This window comes from Xiphophorus couchianus, chromosome 6, assembly GCF_001444195.1.
Source record: "Xiphophorus couchianus chromosome 6, X_couchianus-1.0, whole genome shotgun sequence".
Classification (NCBI taxonomy): Eukaryota; Metazoa; Chordata; class Actinopteri; order Cyprinodontiformes; family Poeciliidae; genus Xiphophorus; species Xiphophorus couchianus.
Window position 1 is genome coordinate 1,277,501 of NC_040233.1, and position 19,919 is coordinate 1,297,419.

At 38.1% G+C, this 19,919-nt stretch overlaps 2 protein-coding genes across 2 annotated transcripts in view; both read left to right on the top strand.

Moving 5' to 3' along the window:
* Positions 1-2,649: 2,649 nt before the first annotated feature.
* On the top strand, positions 2,650-12,876 carry ttpa (tocopherol (alpha) transfer protein). Its single transcript, XM_028021806.1, has 5 exons — positions 2,650-2,944; positions 6,237-6,390; positions 8,362-8,555; positions 8,666-8,776; positions 8,921-12,876. The coding sequence occupies exons 1-5, from the start codon at positions 2,765-2,767 to the stop codon at positions 9,167-9,169; spliced, it is 888 nt and encodes a 295-aa protein (XP_027877607.1). The 5' UTR covers positions 2,650-2,764; the 3' UTR covers positions 9,170-12,876.
* A 6,107-nt stretch (positions 12,877-18,983) lies between these two features.
* LOC114146039 (probable serine/threonine-protein kinase kinX) overlaps positions 18,984-19,919 on the top strand; it is a 32,380-nt gene continuing 31,444 nt past the window's right edge. The window contains exon 1 of the mRNA XM_028019778.1: positions 18,984-19,163. Coding sequence (XP_027875579.1) covers positions 19,121-19,163 — 43 coding nt within the window. The 5' untranslated portion in view covers positions 18,984-19,120. The remainder of the gene's footprint in view (positions 19,164-19,919) is intronic.

The following is a 19,919-nucleotide window of genomic DNA, read 5'->3' on the forward strand; positions in this document are numbered from 1 at the left end:
AATATTTAGCATGTGGGGCGTACTTGGATTCTACATTCTGGACTGAAATGCTCATTGTATACTCTGTGACACTAATGAGGGTAGGATTTAGTAGGTGCTGGGTTCTTCCTACTCCTTTTCGACCTGGATATCTTTGTTTTTTATGTTTGGCTATTGTTTCTATTCTTTCATTTTTGTTATATATTTTTCTCTGACATTTTACACATTTGAAAAAAGATTTTATTTCAGTTCAGTATCTGAGAAAGTTGAGCACCAAGAGTCAAACTGCAGACTAGTGAGAGCTTGCCACACTTACAGAGACATTTGTTATGAATTGGTGCTATAAATACTGAATTGAAATGATTTAAGCTATAAGTATAGGCGCTGGAACAGGAGGGACTAGGGGTTGGTGGATGTATTGCTCCCATCCACCAACCCCCACTTTACGGCCCTGTCCTGCCCATCAGCTGGTACCACCAGACATTTACACAGACTGCATGCAGCTCTGACAATCTGTGACTGACATTTCTGTGTAAGTCTATATGCAGACAGAGACTAAGACAAAACCTACAGCATTGAGATCTAGACCAAATCCTTAAGGCTCCAGATCATAACAGTCACCCAAAGGTTTAGCTTTGGGTGACTGTTATGTCACCCAAAGGCATAACAGTCTTTGGGTGACAAAAGACTGTTATGCCAAAGCTGATTTTAGCCAGCTTTGGCTCCGATGCCGTCCGTGTCTGGATCAAATCTGCCAAAACTGAAATAAAAATTCTATATATGTGCCACATCTGGCCCGAATGAAGTATTTATAGAACTACACTGTAAAACCAGACAAGTTAACTCAAGTTATTTGGGGAAACTGATTGCACAAATTAATTTAAGTTTTGTAACTAAAACTATTTTAGTTTATTTTATTACGTGATTGGAGTCTAAGGAACCCAAAGCAAATATAAATACATTTGTTTGTTAACTCCTTTTATTTAGTATAAAAGAATAGTTCAGAATAATTACAATAGTTTTAAAGCAAATTATTTTAGTTGTCATTTTGAGCCATAGAAATCACAGGTGATGCATTGGTATTATTATTATTTTACTTGTTCGCAATATTTTGATTAGGGCTGTAGAGATACACTAATCTCACGATACAATAGGATACACGATATTATGCTCACGAATTTGGTGACATTTTTGGTCACAAAATGTCACCAAAATCACTTTGTCACCTCTAAAATCTTTCAAAATATATAAAAAATGTATTGAATCATACAATCATACATACATATATACAGACAGACAGACAGACAGGCTCGCTTGCTTGCTTGTAATCCAGTATGTATGGTATCTCTGGTAATCCAGAGAAATTACTAGTCAGAATGGAAAAGGCGTCTCCAAAAGTGAGCAGAGAGTCCAAGCATAGACTAAGTGTGAGAGCAGAGAAGTTTTGCTCCATTCTAATTTTGTTCATAGCTATTAAAGAGGTGCTATGCACTGCGCCACCATGTGGAGGCAGAGTAAACATGCTCATTAACTGTAAAAGGTGCATATTTACTGCAGAGTCGGTGCTGCGGTGGACTGGAGATGCAAGAGGTTCCTAATTTAAAACATCTAATTTCACACATGCTGTTTATACATGTATACATTTGGATTGGACTGGAAAAACTAGTTAAAATGATTAACTAATTCATCATTTGAACTATCATTTTAACTAGTCATGGTCTATTTTACCACAACGTTGTGTGCTACATAGCTTTAAAATTGTAACTTATCTATTTTCCCAAATAAGCCCCCAACCACTAAACCTAAGCAATATAGGAGGCAGCTGGGCTAGCAAGACCCATGTGCTAGCATGGCCTATTTTTCTTCTTCAAGTTCTATATAAACATTTAACAGAAAAACACTTTCCATGTATTTTCACATTGGAGTTGCTAAAATTCTTTGTTGAAACTTTCCTCTAATGGCCGACATCTCAGCATCGTGTGCAAAGCTCAGTGATGACGTCAGAAAGACTAGGGCTTTTATTTCTTTGGTCTGAGTCAGTGATCACAACCGTATTCATGTCGATGATCACAACTTAAACATTTCAAAGCAACAATACTGAAAATAAATGATAAGCATGTGTGTACTTATTGTAAATGAGTCAGAAACTCAAACTGATAGTTTTGGATCTACTCAATTTATAAAAGTTACTCTTACTATTACTTACTTATTTAGCTTAAATGACTACAAATAACTATCTTATTTTTAGTAAAAAGCACCATTGGGTTTCACAGTGTAGAAACAACACATACAGTATTTACTGTTTTGGACCCAGCTTGACGCCTTGATCTGTGATTTAATCATTAAGCCTATGATGTAATGATGGCAAACCTTCATACGAACATTGTGTTTTAATACTGTCGATCACTATTTAGCTGTTTATGGGCGGCTGAAAGCATTTATCAATTCTGCATATCCCCCACGCACAACTTTTAACAATCTCTATGACTGCAGCGCATTCAATAGCAATCAATCAGCAAATCAATAGCCAGTCCGCAACTTTGAGGATTACTTTGCCGTTTACTTCGGGACAAATTGCGACAAACCCAATGAGTTGATTGATATGTACACATTCAAAGTGCTAACAGAGGTGACGAAACAGCCCACTTTCACCCCACTGTACAGTAAACTGCAAGTGCATTCCGACTCACAATCCCTCCCCTCTGGAAGCCGGACCGGCCCCTCCTGTCCGGTTGCTAGCAGCGTCCGGAGGAGACCAGCAGCAGAAAGCCGACCTGAGTGCGATATGAACGGTTCTCAGATCACGGAGCTCCCTGACGACTCAGAGCAGCTGAGGCCGCATGTGGTGAGCCTGAGGCGGGCAGCCCTGCAGGCCTACGATCTGTCCGCTGTGGGAACGTTCTCCGACGGCTTCCTCATCAGATTTCTCCGCGCCAGAGACTTCGACCTGACGCTCTCTCTGAAGGTACAGAACCTGCGCTTTCCCAGCTGGAAAACACTCAGCAGTTACTGGCTGGGAGACCAGCCAGCAGGAAGGCTTGTGCTTTTACCAACAAAGTTTCAACCGAGTACAGAGACTTTCAATTTTCTGTGTCGAAAAGAAAATAATAATAATTTTTTTTTTGTTTTGTACATTACGTGCCAAAGGTTTGAAGATTTGAAACCAAAACAGACAAAATAGAGCTCAGACAATGGACCTACTATAGTATTAAAACAAAAACATTTTATTTAGGATATCTTGCAGAAGCAGTTTGCTCTGAGGATATCTTCCAGATGGCATCTGTTGTCACAAAGCCTGTAAAATGATTTCCTAACGTCCTCAACAGGCCTTCACAGATTCAATACAGACTTTAACATCCATCATATCATGGACCACAGAGTAGAATTTAATTTGGAGGCTCACTATTAAGTCCTGTTACCACAGCAAAACTATTATTTACTTTATGATATTCATGTTTTATAAATTGTAAATATCCTATATCTTGTTTCATTCATTCATTCATTCATTCATTCATTCATTCATTCAGAGCAGCTGAGGCTGCATTCATTTATAGTTAACTATGATCCAGGGATAAATTGCCTACATTAGCTAAATGTAACCACATAGCCTCATCTATGCATGAACATTAGGAATTGTTTCAGAAAGAAATAGCATAAACATTATAACAATATTAAAGGAATTATTCACATAATTAAAAACTTCTAAGATATAAGTATATTAAAAGAATCTGGTTAAAAGCAGGATTAAATAAGAAGTTGGATGAATAAGGTTTTTATTTTCATGATTTTCATTTGTTTTAATTGTGTGTTTTTTGTAGTTATTCAGTCAATATTATAATAGAAAATTAGCAAATAATGTGTTAAGTATTTTAAACTCTAGTTTTACTCCTCACAGCACCAAAAAATGATAAACTACAAAAATTTAACTGGATGATTGTCCAGCTAAAAGTTAAACTCTATCTACTGAGAGAAATAACCCAATGAAAAGAGGCAATATTCAAATGTAAAGAGTGAAGAGCCATATTCTTCACAGTGCAGGAAATACATCTACACAAAAATGTCTCTCGATGTCTGGATTTGGCATCATACAGTAGTTCCTATAGTTGCTACAGCTGGATGGTACCTAACCTGTGTAAAGTAAATTCATGCATTGGTAAATTGCTCTTAATCATGTGGCAAATCTTGATTTTTCCACCATTCTCTGGAAAATTTAATATCTTGGATGATCATCTTTATCAGATTTGAGCAGAGGTAAGCAGAGTAACCAGCACTTGTGCTCAATAAGAGCTGCTTTACTGTAATATATTTTAGAATTTGTCATTCTAAGAATGACTCAAGTAAGAATAAAAAAAATATTTGGTACAAAGATGTTCAAATACATGTTAACTAATCATAACGTCTGATTTAATTTGTCAAAGTTATGTGAACAAAACAGAAAGTAATATGCAAACTTTGGTACTTTCAATAAAAAAAAAATTCTAGAAATAAATATTAAAACAATAAATAATTCAGGCACAAGAAGCACATATTTTCAAATCTCACTTTTTGACAACATAAAGCTCACAGGAGGTAGCATACTTTGAGGCACTTCAGATGACAATATTGAGACATATTCACTTTCCCTCAAAACAGAGAACATCTGTAAACCAATGAAGCATGTCTGCTGCAAAAAATCCACTTTTTCTGACTCACCCATTGACTTGCAGCCAAAGTTGCTGGTTCTTAAACAACACAACAGTGCTAAATAATCTCAAGTATTCAGTAATATTATTTGGTTTAATACTTTGCAAAAAAGTTGAGTTGCTACAAACAATATATATGATCATGTAAACACACATAAGGCAAAACAAACAGCATTGTTGACTACTGTTGATTGAGCAACATTCCCTAAAAGACGGGACATTAAGAAATCTCATTTTAGTTTAACTCTTGCTCTAAAATCTAGAGAATTTAATAGTTCTTATTTGAGCACCAATTTCTGAGTGATTTAGAAACAAACTGTCCTGCAATGTGAATGAGTGGAAAATACTTACGTCTGACAAACAAGACCAATTGAAAGCAGTGTGAGCCCAGCCAACCGGGGCAAAGCTCTGCAGTTGGGACACCAGCAAATAAGCTTACCACAGAAACAGCTGCTAAACTTTGACTTTATACATGTATAGGGTGACCAAACGTCCATATTTCCCGGGACATGTCCGTATTTCACGTCCTGTCCCGGGCGTCCCGGGTTTTTTTTAGAAAGTGAGGAAATGTCCTGTTTTTTTAAATTTCCTTCATTGGACCATTAAATTTACAGGCACTAGGGCACTGCGCACGGCGCTGCGTGTCACCTAATCCCTGAGCCGCGTCAGTGCGGGCAGCCCTGTTGTTAATCAGAAGATAGATAGCGTGGCTGTCAGTACGCCACCAACATGAAAAAGCGCAAATGTATGGAGTTTTCCTGCTAATATAGCCCCCCCCTGCACGTTGTCCTGGTTTTCCCAAATTAAAATATGGTCACCCTATACATGTATATATGTATACTTTAATTTTATTTTTACTGCATAATTGTTTACCATATTGTGTTGGTCTTTCACATTAAGTTCCAAAGAAATATATTCGTATTTTTGGTTAATATTCATTAAAGTGCTCAGTGGAAATTCTTAGTTCTACACAGAAGCTAACATCTACTATATGCCTTACATCCACTAATGTGGATTCAGTAAATCTGTGCCAATTAAAATCAATGGTGCTCACTAACTGTTTTGTTCTCAATAAGCAAACACCAGCCAATATGTGTGAGCCATCAATGCATGAAAGTATTTCAGCTTTTCCAACTGCTTTCTTTCAAGTATTTTGGATATGCTCTACAAAAAATAAAAATCTGATTTCGGTTAAATAACTTGCATCTTACACTCCACAGAACTTTCTGTGAATATTGAAAATGCGGGGGTCTACGGTGTATCAATTCGATTGTCTAGTCCAGAGGTGTCAAACTCCAGGCCTCGAGGGTCACTGTCCAGCAGGTTTTAGATGAGCCACAGCTACTAAACACTGGAATGAAATGGCTTCATTACCTCCTCCTTGTGTAGATCATTTCTCCAGAGTCTTAATGACCTAATTATTGTGTTCCGGTGGTGCAGCAGAGACACATCTAAAAGTTGCAGGACAGGGTTAGGGTCCCTTGAGGACTGGAGTTTGACTCCCCTGGTCTAGTCAAATGCAAAGCTCATGTATAGAAGAGCAAGCTGTAAGAGTTCTTCCACATGTGTTTCCAGCTCTTGCTGAACTACCTGCACTGGAGGAGGGAGAGTCCTGAGATCAGCACATGCTTGTCTCCTTCATCTGTCTTTGGTCTCCTCAAGACATCATACCATGCTGTTCTCCCACAGCGGGACCACGCTGGCAGCAGGGTGCTCATCTACAGGATTGGTGTGTATAACTGTGTGTTTGTGACACACGAAGCCTCTACAGGCACAAGAAATGCAGGAATCTCCGAGTGTTTTTAGACAGTTCTGTTAAACTTGAGAAACAAATGTCCACTGTAGTCAAGACTTAGTTTTATCAGTTATACCAAATTGCCAAATCCTACATTCTTCCTAAAAGCCTGACAACTATTGTTCTTGCATTTATTACCTGCAGATTAGATTATTGCAAGGATTTATATTGTGGAATCGATCAATCAATCAATCATCAATCCATCACTTGGAGTTAGTCCAAAACGCTGCTGCTTGTCTTTTAACAGGTACCAGAAGGCATGACCTTCTCACTCCAGTTTAAAGGATTTACATTGGCTGCCTGTTCATTTTTGTATTGATGTTATTGTTACTTACTCATAAAAGTTTGGCATCTAATTATCTAACTGTTCTCCTTAACTTTTACAATCCAAAAAGTCTCCGTCATGCTCTTAGTGCAGCTGATGACCAGATTAAAACCCAGTAGAGATCGAGGCTTTGCCATTGCAGAAACACGACTCTGGAACAAACTCCTTCATAATTGTGCTGCAGAGTCTGTACAGTTTTTTTAAAAATCTCTCCTGCAAACTAATTTCTTTGGTTTCAGTTTGAGTTCAATCAGACCTGTTTGGTTGCACTGTCCTGTTGTTAAGTTTATCCTATTTTTTGATTTCATTATTGTTTTTAATGTTGCTTTTACCCTTTGTGAAGCACTTTGTAGCTTTTAAATGTGCTTTAGAAATAAATTTGACATTGAAACTTTTTTAACTTGAAGAATCTAGTTCCTCCCCATGAAATTAAAACCCTTGCTTGCCATCCATTTTACAATCAAGTTTAGATCCTTCAGTGTTTGCAGCAAGATGCTGCAAATCATCTGTAGCTGATGTTGGGATGATATGGCATCCCAACAGATTCCGTATCATCTGTTGGGATAGCGTCATCAGAGTGAGAGACATAAACAGGCGGGTTCTGTTCTGGGGAACCTCTGAAGATGACTGGACAAAGGAAGCTTCTTCATAACATGCAGAACCCTGAGCATCCTCTTCATCAGACTGTTATCTCCTGACTCATTGTAAAGCAAACTGCTACTGGAGATGCATCAGCATCAGCAAGTCTTTGAAGACACTTGAATAATGAACTATAACAACATTTAATTATCCTCTGGGATTTTTAAAGTATTTTTTGAATAAATTATAATTTAGCTGAAATGCATAAAGTTCAAGTTATTAAATAATATATTTAGTGGCAACTGCACCCCCAGCAGAGCATATCTGAAAATCATCTGAATCTAAACGCCTGTGTATGTGCTGCAACACATTCTCAAAAAATCTTGCCAGTGTTAACTCCTGCATTACTGTCATGGCATCATGACAGTAATGATGTCATGACATCATTATTGTCATGTAATGTAAATGTCATCTTTGATGTGGACAAAGATAACTTTTGTCCACAGGCTGTTTTTGCCATGTTGAGGTTATTCTGTGGCCCCTCAGGTCTCCTGCTCTGGGATGTAAACTCTGATCCAACATATGGGGTCCAACCTGATACAGGAGAGAATAGAAAGCAAATAGTGTTTGTGTCAAGCTTTAGAGGAGACACTATTTGTTGACATTGGACCAGTTAAGCAATGTTTGTTTCATTCTGCACAATGAAGCAGATGTTACTCAAATCTCATCTGGGCCATTCAGTGTGGAGTTCAGATGTGTTCTCTGAGTTTCTCCCTTTCACATGTCATAATAAGGTATGATAGGTTTTTGTCTGCTCTACAATGCTATTAGTAGAGTAGCGTGTGCTACTAATGCTATTAGTAGAGTGTGCATGTATGTGTGCATGGTCTTGGCCTTTGTGTTGTCTTGATGAAATGGGGACTGACCCAGGGTGCACTTTGTCTCTCACTTATTTGCAGTTACATTTATCCAAAAGCCTAATGCTACATGTATTTCTGCAGGGCAATGGAACCCAAAAGATTGGTCAGCCTTCCAGGTGTTCAGGGTCAGCCTGATGACATCAGAAATCATCTCCAGGGAGACAGAGACACAGAGGCGAGGTTTAAAGGTGATATTTGACCTGAAGGGGTGGAGTTTGGGCCATGCCCTGCAGATTAACCCTTCCCTCGCCAGAAAGATATCCTCTGTGCTTTCGGTATGAAGATGGCATGGGATGAAAATGACACGCAAGACTCAACTCTAACTACTATTTGTATGTTATTGTGTCCAGCACCAAATAATGTGATTGTATAATCCTTTGTTCAGGACTCTTTTCCACTAAAAGTGAGAGGAATTCATTTGGTTAATGAGCCGATATTCTTCCATCCAGTCTTCACTATGATCCGTCCCTTTCTACCAGATAAGATCAAGCAGAGGGTGAGAGTCATCATCATTGCCCGCTTCCACACAATGATCTGCTACAGCACAGAGATGACAATAACCATTTTATTACTTCCTGGTTTACACACAAATATCCACTGTGGATGTACTCTAAGGTTTATGGTATTTTTTCTGCCATAGGTTCATATGCATGGTACAGACTTTCACCGTACTTTAAGTGACCTCTTCTCACCAGATGTTCTCCCTCCAGAGTATGGAGGAGAGGGTTTGGGAATAGAAGAAATCTGTCAGGCTTGGACCCAGGAACTGTTTCAATCTGAGAACCTCTTGAAACAGATTGCTTCCCACCCAACAGGAGACATTTCCACAAATACTGGAGACACTTTGATCTCAGAGGAAAATGAGACAATGACACTCACCGAAGGCTGATGGATGAGTTGTTGGCTGGGTGACATCATGACTAAAGTCAGAGCTGCTTTATACCTTTCAGGACCAAATCATCTGAGTGATGGTGTGTTGTTAGTGAAGTTTACTTTTGAATTAACAGTCTTTCTTGTTACATTTTTAGTTCAAATTCTGATCAAGAGGATGAAGTTGCAACAAAATTACTCAGATAAACATCAACCAGAAGATGTTGATGTCAGGATTATGTCTGAACAGGCTGGGATTAATCTGAGGTCCAGAAAGTAAAGCTATTATTTCTGATTCTCATTTGATGCACTAATAAAGTATTTAGGTTTTTACACCTGGTTGGCTTTGAACCAGACAGTTATGGAAGCTTCAAATGCTGAACACTGTTCAGTCTGTCATACCTGGAGGGAGCTTGGTAGTGGTATAGTGTCTGCCTCAATCTTCAATGTTAATAACAATTGATTTCTATCCAAGTCGCTTTCTAATGCAAATGTGACATGTTAAAAGAAATATTGTGTTAAAATGTTAAAAGAACAGAATGTCATTTTGTTCTTGAAAATCTAGGGAAGAGAACAAATTTCCCTGTTCTTGAATAGCATGTATTGGCCCTGCTCTCATATGCTGTTATAGCTTGAACTTCTAAAAAAAAAAAAAACTTCCTCAGATGTTAACAGACAGAATCTTTCCACCAAATTTAAGTTTTTAACTCCCGTTTCAGTCCGAGCTACTAATATGAGTCTGTGATATGAAGGTGTGAGCTTTAAGCTTGGCACCCTGTTATCTCAATTTAAAACTTATTTTCAAAGAAGATTGGAAGTTGTTGTCCAGTTGTACAGCAGAGTTGGCTAACAAAGACTGTGTTTACTAGGAAGCCTCCAGCACTTTTAAATTCTTTTTGTGGTATAAGTGATGATGATCATTTTAAAATGGAAATAAGAAAATAAGACACTTTATTTATAACTGTTGTGAGCCTGTTGTAACTGGGTAGCCATCAGTCACTAATAATTAGTAATAGTATTATTAGTAAATATTAGTAATAATTATTAGCAGTAGCTGCTCAAAACAGAGACCCAGATGCAAAAGGCCACTGTTCATTTGTGGACTGAAAGCACAAATGGAAAAAATCAGAAAAAAATTACAATATTTGCCAATAATATTGCAAAGTCAAGATTATGTGCTTGTATGATTTATCCCTAACAGTGACTCTTTAAAACACAATTTGAGATTATGGAATTCCCTATTTTTCTGAAAACATAAGACGGTGTGTTTCTAAGTTTTCTTAGACTTAGAACACCATAGAAATAGAATAAAACTCTAGAAAAGTCTGGACTATTATTTCACACTTGTTACACATTCTTCAAGTGAGGTTCCTGATTTGTGAAAATCTTACAATAGTTGGGGGAAAAGGTTCTTTCTTTTTCCCTAGGATGTATGTTGTGTTAATTTTGTTTGTTCTTGTGAACCCAATATCACATATTGTCTCAAGAGCTTGATTTATCATCACACACTGAATACTAATACAAAATGAAGGCATTGAAAGAGTCAGGCAAAGCAGGTAAGACGCTGCCTGCTGATAACGTCTCAAAAGAACCAAGTTCATTCATTCTGATGTTGGTTCTACTGGCTGAGATCCTCCACATTTTTTGGACCAATCTCTAAAAACAGAGACCTGCTCAGTCCTTTGCTACAGCCAAGCTTTAAAGGCAGAAGTCATAACATTTTAACTTCTCCACTCATATAATCAAACTTGTTAAACTCACATTCCTACTGCTTGTAGAACATCTTAATAATGTGTTCATTTTAATTCAATCACATTCCGTATCTACAATTTTTTTACAACTTTTCCAAAAAACCTGACTGTCTCTATTCTTCATACTTATGAATATATTTTGGACTAATATCAGTAATGTAGAAATGGCTAACATAGATGTTAATGTAATAATGTGAGTGGGTTGTGTAATATGCAGTGTTTCTGTCACTGCTGCAACAGTTTCTGTGAATACGTTGTATTTTGATTATTAGTATTGCTTTCAAGAAATAAAATGTATTTATAATTATTTTTAAAATGCTAAATTATGATTTCTGTTGAGAGTAATTTAACCTATAAAGTATGATTTAAAAATGTCAGTATGTCATTTTTCACATGCGAAACTCGCACAAAAACAAGTCTGCGCAATAATTGGATTGCAGGTGATAATAAAATGACCTGAAACATTCATATGTCTGATTATTTGTGTTTTCTTGAATGTAGTTATGTTCAGTTTTACTTCATAGATTGAAGGTTTTAACCCATCACTAAACATATGGTTTTATATTGGATTCCATAGATACTTGTGGTTTCTCTGCTTGTCAGACAATATCAAAGCAACATTGCACTAATAGACATTTATAACTTTGCTTAGGTAAATAATATAATGTAGTGCAATAATCAAATATAACTTTTCTGACATAGTTCTCACAAGTACCAAAAAAACTAACATTTCCTTCCTCCCTCTATAAGAGCTGTCTCAGGTTCTTACCAGCGCTCAGGCTGCCCATCAGCACTGACTTGATGTGGTGCTTTTTTATAAAGTTATAATTAAAAGGTTTGTGCTTCATAAAACCCCGGCTTAAATGTTACCAACATGAAAAATAAAGTCTGTTTATATATATTTTAAATATGTAGATATTTACCTTCATTTATTTTGAAAGGGGAAACCAAAACCAGAACTTAGTTTTCCCTCCATCTGACACTACATAAGATGAGTGCTAATACCAAAACAAAAAGTTTTTCACATGTAAATATAGGTCTATTCACAAACTGTAGGTTGAAGTTTCAACTTCAAGTAGAACAACAGTCCTAAACATACAGGAAGAGCAACAATTAAATGATTTAGGTCATTCCATATTATTTTTAAGGATGGACTAGTCAAAGTATAGATATAAATCTACATGAGAATCTGTGGCAAGGCTTGAATACTGACAGTCTGACTGAGTTTCTCCTACTTTGTTAAGAAAAAAACACCAGTCTCCAGAAATTCTGAGACTCTGAGAAATTCAAAGCTGGTGATGTAGCTACATACCCAAAAACAACTTCCAGCTGAAATCAAATTAAACCAAATTACATAAATAACCCAAAGAAAATTTAAATGTTGTAACTCAAACTATTCAAATTGTGTCTAACAGTCATTGCTGATAGTGGCAACTGTGTGCAGGTAGGATAATGGCTTGTACAGCTTTTATTGTCTTACTGTATTGCATATCTGTGTTTTCTTTCCTGCACTAATAGCCTGCATTGTAAACAACTTACAACACATGCACGTTATGTAGATTTAAAAAGTCATTGTCCTCAGTTGCAGATCTCCTTTATTGTGAGTACAGCACTTTTATTTCTGATAACTGGACAGTAATTTTTGTCATAATCTTGTAGAGAATTTTGTGATTGTTGTTATTAATCTGGTTTTTCATATTTTTAATACTTTTTGGTCTTTTGTGTGAACTTAGGTCTCATGATGCTGCTGCTACAATCATTTTCACAAAGTTCTGAGATCCATAACACTACAATTGAAAGCTGTACTTTTTAATGTTCTATGAATGTATTTGTTATTTTCTCTGAATTGCATGTTTTCAAAAAGTGATTTGAATGCATTCTGATATGTTCTGGCACATCCTGTGAGTTGATAGGCTGTATCAAACAGGACAACATGGCGTCTGTCAGTTGATAATAAAATGTGTGCTGAAGCCGGCATCCTTCTGGCCATGTTTATGTTCTTATTGTTAGCATAGATCTGTGTCCCCATTTTTGATTTTTTCATTTATAATATTAAATATTCAGAATGGACAAAGTTAGGTCCCTCTAGCTTATTCCTGCTTCTCTGCTATGACAGTTGACATCACATACGATTCTTTTCCTTGTCACTCCTTGTCTCCTTGTTGGTGTTTTTATGCCGCTCTGCTCTGTACACACTGTACAGACCTTTGGTCGGTGAGGGAACCTCATGTCAATCAGCCCAAACTAAGTCAGACAAACATTCTCTGATCTGCCTGATGATGAATGAGCTGTGAATGTTCAGACAGATGCACAGAAAGCCTTTAATATATGTTGTTCTACATGGTACAGTTACATGCTGTGTTCTGGAAACCATGTACAGCAGGTTATCATGACCTACTTATCTCTGCTGGCAGTTTGCATATTAGCTTATATTGATAACAGTTCAATGGGCTCTGCTTAAAACAGGTTAACTGATAGTTACAACACCAAATTCAAAGGCCTGACTGATTTTGAATACAGTATTTGTTTATGACTCAATGTTTTTCAATTATCATCAATATTAAATTAATAATTACTCTTAATTAGGATAACAATGAATTAAAAGGTATTGTAGACTACTTGGGCCCCCAACATTTAGATTTTCTTACCAAACCACTAATCTCCCCTCCATGTGATTCTGAAATATTGTTTAGTCAATGTTACACAACTTAGTAACAAGTCTGTGAAAGTGTTGTCCTCAGTTTCAAACACTATGAAACTTGACCTATGACCAAGTGCGCACCCAGAGAAAAGCAGTTAATCATTACATTGAAACCTGGCAGGAAAGAAAAAAGAAGTCTGTTGTTTTTATATTTTACTGACCTGACCTGTTGAAGCTTATTTCATACAAAACAGCATAAGCAGATTATTTGATTCTTAAACTGAACCGAAGCAGACAGTGTGGTCTTCAATGTGTCAACATTTGGAGAGTTGTTTCTGTTTGTGCTACTTTACATTTTCAGGACAGAACAGAACAAAACAGACTTTTCTTTTCAGGTTTTGCAAATTTTAAGTGGATGTCCATTGTAAAATAGTTTTGGCTCAAAAGCTATTCAAATCAGGACAAAGATGAGTGAGAAAGGTTATTTTGTCACAGCACTCAGTAAAGACTGTACAGGTCTTTCTGTCCCAAACATCAATTGGTTTAAAAACAGTTCCTAGTTGTAAGCGGTTTCTTCCTGGTATTTTTCTCCTCGCTGGTGAGGAGAAAAGGATGTTCTTTTGTTGTTAGCATAAATCTCTGTCTCCATTTTGAAGTTACAAAGGATGTTCCTGAAGTATCTGCACTTTATCCCAACACTTTTTACATTTCATATTAACAATGCTGGTCAGAATGTTAACTCTCTTCGTCTGAGTAATACTACACAGTCGCTTAATGTCATACAAACATGGCTGGCCTACTGCTGGTTACATTGATTATTCAGTTACATTAGTTCTAATTTCAACTGAGAAAGAAAATCTTTGCAGTTTTCCCACATATGTCCACATGATACACACCCATTTAATTATTGTATTGTTATGAATATTTGGTATATTAATTGATGAAAAAAACTGTTTTATGATGGAGGATCACCCAAGCTTCTAAACATTCTTGTATTTGCAACTGGAGTAAATGAGACGCCACCAATCGATCTCCTCCAGCACCCTTCAATAAGTTTCCCAATAAGGGCAGTGAAGACAAAAGTGAAATAAAATTAAACTAAAACACATCATTTTCATCCAGTTTCTTTGCCTTAATTTTTATTTCGCCTTTTGTAAAGTTTGTGTCAAATATTTGTTATACTGCCACCTTCTGGGCAGTTATGTACAGTCCAGCATGACATGTTGGATTTAAAAAAACCCCAACTAGTTTTGTTTTCTAATGTCAGCTTTTGGTTTTGTGCTACTTTAATTTGGAAAGACTGTTTCAATTTACACCAGACATTTCCTAGATGGATCTTCTTTTTACAGCTTTTGTAGGGGTGATGGTGGCAACTACAGTTTGTCATGTTATTATTATTAAATAATTGTTAACATATTATGTGTGTGTGAAAGTCAACTGTTTCCTTTTTCCCCACTCTGAAAGGCTGAGGTGATTGGCTAATTTAAGTTGAGAAGGCGTGGCTTGACCTGTATAGAGGTGAACTGCTAGATGTGACAGAGAGGCTGATGGGAAGGCTGTGATTTTGAATTCTGCTGTGTTGAATCAATAATCCAGCTTTGTTTGCTGTGCAGCCAAGACTGACTGATGTCCTCTCTATCCACATCACTCAGTGTAATATTGTGTAATATTCACATTTTCTGCAGTTTTGGGTTTTCATTATTTATAAGTTATAAGCATCAATATGACAAGAAATAAAGGCTTGAAATATTTCATCTATGTGCAGTGAAACTATGCAATATATGACTTCATGAAGTGAGTGACAAAATGGATTGCATTTTTTCACAATATTTGAAATATTTTACATATATCTGCATGTAAAACGTAATTTTGCCAACCGTCACTTAAAAGTATTTATTCCATTATTTCAGCGCCATCTGCCTGTCATAAAGTGCAAAGCAGAAACTAGTCCTAAGAGAAGAACTTATTTTAAAAATCCCATCTGGTGCCATTTATTTAATCCTCATGATCCTACTTTTCTAGATAGATGACGTTTCTGTTTACATGGTATCTAAATAATGCATTATAGGGACATCCTATAAAGCTTTAGAGGGATAATCAAATAATTTGAATTTAAAAATGAGAAAGTAAATGACATACCTCCACTGGAGCTAGAACTTTGCATTTGTATGTGTACAGGCTGAATAGTCAGAATGTATAGAAGCATGAGGGAATGGACAGAAATCCAGCAGGAGCAGAGATAATGGAACAAAGAAAACAGCCCCACATAAGCCTCTACCCGCAGAGTTCAACACACAAGTACAGGAAATGGTCAAACAGGAAATAAACAAATTGACAAAGATTTAGAAAGGTAATGATTACTTTTGGGTTGCCAAAACAAATCTGGATATACAGTATCTAATTCAAGGTTTAGATTTGCTGGAAAATTGAGAGAAAAAATCTTTAAGAAAGAATCAAACTCTGTAAACCATGCATCTTTTACTTTGTTAATTGTCTATTGTTGTTTTCTTAGGTTTTGGCGTAGCGACCTGATGACTTGATTTTTCAGTCAAGTTTATTTATGATCATTATACTGCAGTCAATGTAATGTAAATTAGAAGTTTTTGATAAATCAATCTCTGCATTACAAAACACAAATATAAATTAGCAAACTACAAATAATATTCCTTTATTTAATCAGGTCAACCCCGTTGAGATCTAGATCTCATTTTCAAGAGGGACCTAAAACAAACTTCACTCCCCATCGGGGACTTGAACCCCGGTCTCCCGCGTGACAGGCGGGGATACTAAGTAAGTAAGTAGACTTGAGCCTCTGTTCTCATTTCATGCAAATGATAGTCTGTTAATCTGATTAGATCGCCTCTCTCCATCATGATTAGGTTATATTAAATGGCTTATTGTACAAATAGTAGGCAAGGACAGCTGTCAGGAAACACACGCACCCAAACGCGCACCCCTACACACACACACACACACACACACACACACACACACACACACATTCTTGTTACAGAACAAAAACACACACCCGGAGGCTACTGTCTGTAAGCTGACCAAACAATGGACATGCCTGCTGAATAACCAAATGATCTGCTTTGTGCAGAGGGGAGTAGAGTCAAGTCAATTCAATGCAAATCATGCCTTATTTTCACATATAAAACTACTCTATCCATTTGAAAAAGGTACTTATTTTTAATGACAGAAAGCACTAAACAATTGAATCAATCAGACTTTTTGTTTAGCTCTTTCAATCCAGACAAGAGGGTAAGGGCGTTCTTACACGTTATCAACAAAAGTTGATAACAGTGATCAACTTTTGTTACTACATATACAAATTTAGCATCTAAATAATAATGGGCAAAGATCATAAAGAAGGTTCACCACAACAGAACTTCCCTCACCAGGGAAGGACGCCAGGGTTAGTGGTCCTAACCAGATGCCTGAGCCACCTTTTGAAGTGGTGAAGCAGCAACTCTAGACTGAGTCTCTGAGTCCTCTTCCCAGAGGAAGACCCAAAACACACTGGAGGGACTATGTTTGTCGACTGGCCATTGGCTGGACATCGCAAGAATTGGCCAAAGTGGTTATGGAAGTGGGCTGCACAGTGGCGCAGTTGGTAGCATTCTTGCCTTGCAGCAAGAAGGTCCTGGGTTCGATTCCTGGCCTGGGGTCTTTCTGCATGGACATGTTTTCCCTGTGCACCTGGTTCTCTCCTGGTACTCCTGCTTCCTCCCACAGTCCAAAAACATGACTGTCGGGTTAATTAGTCCCTCTAAATCAGGGGTCTCAAACTCCAGTCCTCGAGGGCCGCAGTCCTGCAACTTTTAGATGTGCCTCTGCTGCACCACACCTGAATAGAATAATTAGGTCATTAAGGCTCTGGAGAACTGATCTACACAAGGAGGAGGTAATTAAGCCATTTCATTCCAGTGTTTTGTACCTGTGGCACATCTAAAACCTGCAGGACAGCGGCCCTCGAGGACTGGAGTTTGAGACCCCTGCTCTAAATTGTCCCTAGGTGTGAGTGTGAGTGTGTGTGTGCGTGGTTGTGTGTCCTGTCTGTCTCTGTGTTGCCCTGCAACAGACTGGCGACCTGTCCAGCTGACCCTGACTCTCGCCCGAAATGTCTCGCTGGAGATAGGAGTGTGTGTGAGTGCAGGTGTGTGTGTGTACTCTATTCATAAACCTCTAGTTAGTTGTGGAAGATCTCTGTTCACACTGACCCAGGTTCTACTGTAGATTTCTTCCTGCTAAAAGAGAGTGTTTTATTCAGAGACAATGCAAGTGACTGTCCACTGTTGCTACTGGCTCATCCATGAGGAGTGAATGCTGAAATTCACTAACTCTCCACAATCTGTGGGGTTTCCTTCGAGAACCTTTTGACCAACAATAAACTGAACTTGACTGAACTTTGATCATAAGGAATATGTGTTCAATAAATCTATCTCAATAACTGCTTGGATGTGTTCTTTCTGTAAAATGCCTTGAAATAACAAACAATGGATTTACTCTTATGAACTATGGCAACAATAGTTCATTCTGGACCTTCCGCTGCCATTACATCTGTGAACTCAGTTTTCTTTCAAATAAAAAGTATTCCTGTACAGTGTATCTATTTTTCTGTTTTTGCTCTGTCCTCTCAATCCATATTCAGCTGTAGGAGATGGATACTCATCTACAACTGGATCTGCTGAGGAATTTCTTCCCGTTAAAATGGAGTTGGTTTTCCAAATTCTTTTATCAGGAGAAAAGATTGCTTCAAGATTAGAATTCAATTGTCATCTGGATCAGTTGGCTGTGAATTGATTTGTTGGAAACTGGTGTTTTATACACTGAATTTAATTGAACTGAGGCCCAGCCCCACTAGGTTTGTAAGAACATGGATGGGTGGATGGATCCATCCATTTTCAGATCCATCCATCTGAAAATGGATGGATCCATTACAGAGTATTTGAAGCCCCAGATCTGTAAGTGAACAACATAGTGAAAATCTTCCAGAATAAACACAAACTCTTGGTAAATGTTTACAGAGGTTGTTCCTGTTTGCGTTCGTGGGTCATGATTGTAAAGAGTCTTCAAATTATTTGCCACACTTTCATTCAGATTCCATTATCCTCAAAAGTAGCGTATGTATTAATAATGTAAAATAATATTACATCTGTTTTTTGCCAAATGAAAAAGATCATGTTTAGAACCCAAAGCATCGCTTAATGATAGGGAGTAGGAGATTTAAACATTAAGCGCTGTGGCCATAAATGCAGGGAGCAGAGGCGACGCCACTGGATCTACCATCTTGCCACGTTCCAGGGGAACACAGGGGGCGGGACAAAGATAAAGACTAGCCACACGCTTGAATAAGCCCAACGCTTCTGGAATACCATTGGCCTGGATATCTGTAAGACTCGCCTATTTTTGTAAGTGCCACATTTTATTGGCCGTGAGAGCTGTTGGGCAAACAGCGGATGGGGTTTGTCCTCCTGCCTTATAGAACTCAGATCTCAAAGAAATTTTGATTCCTTTTCACTGTTGGAACTGTGTCAGTACGCTGTTCCAGGTTCGGTTCTGCCACACATCCAGCATGGCTTCAAAGAAGACTTCAAAGTCAAGCACAAAAGGCAAAGGTGCGTTGTTGCTAATCTTGTTCATCCTGTTCTACGAGGTTACAGTGGTTGAGATGCTGTTATCAAAGCCAGGCCTGGAGAAGTTTATAAGCTGTATTTGAACTTTCCTCCTGGCTTATTCTCCTCGCTATTTAGGCATTAAAAAGTTGCGTCACCGTGTCGTTTGCCGAGTGTTTTAGTTCTGCACGCATGTAAACAGCACTAGCGCGAGCTCACTGCGTTTACACGTCAACACGGCTGCGTCAGAAAGACAACTCTAAGCTGTTCGCTCAAAACGCTTTAACTTCGCTGCTTGCATTATTATGTCAAATATTTTCATAGTAGCCCAAATTATCATCTGTATGACTGAGTAACCGTCTGTCCTGGAGCTATTGGTTGGCTGGCTGGCGGATCTAGCCACAGGGATTACTGTGGAGCGCCGCTTCACACGCACAGATGACGCCAGTCGCTCAGCCCAGTCCGCGGGCTCTGCAGCAGGGAGGCCTCTTGCCTCTCTCCGCGGAAACTCTGGGACACACGCTGACTTTCCCCGGCATAGTAACTGTGCGCCCCGCTTTCCAAACGTTCACGTGTCAGTATACCCTGCGGAGGGGTGTCTTACAGAAGGCGGCCCGTGGTCCAGTAACCAATCAGCACGGAATGATCCTGTACAGCTACATCCTCACTACTTACGTCTCTTCAAGCGTCAGGAGCAGATAGACAGACTGCTGCTGGAGTCTGTCATGTAGGGGACCTGCGCCGAGAATCAGACACTCA

Bases quoted from the DNA above. Each gene is read 5' to 3' on its own strand.
- ttpa (XM_028021806.1), top strand. From the start codon at position 2,765: ATGAACGGTTCTCAGATCACGGAGCTCCCTGACGACTCAGAGCAGCTG. The intron at 2,945-6,236 runs GTACAGAACCTG...ATGTGTTTCCAG, and splicing joins ACCTGACGCTCTCTCTGAAG to CTCTTGCTGAACTACCTGCA. The intron at 6,391-8,361 runs GTGTGTATAACT...GTATTTCTGCAG, and splicing joins GGTGCTCATCTACAGGATTG to GGCAATGGAACCCAAAAGAT.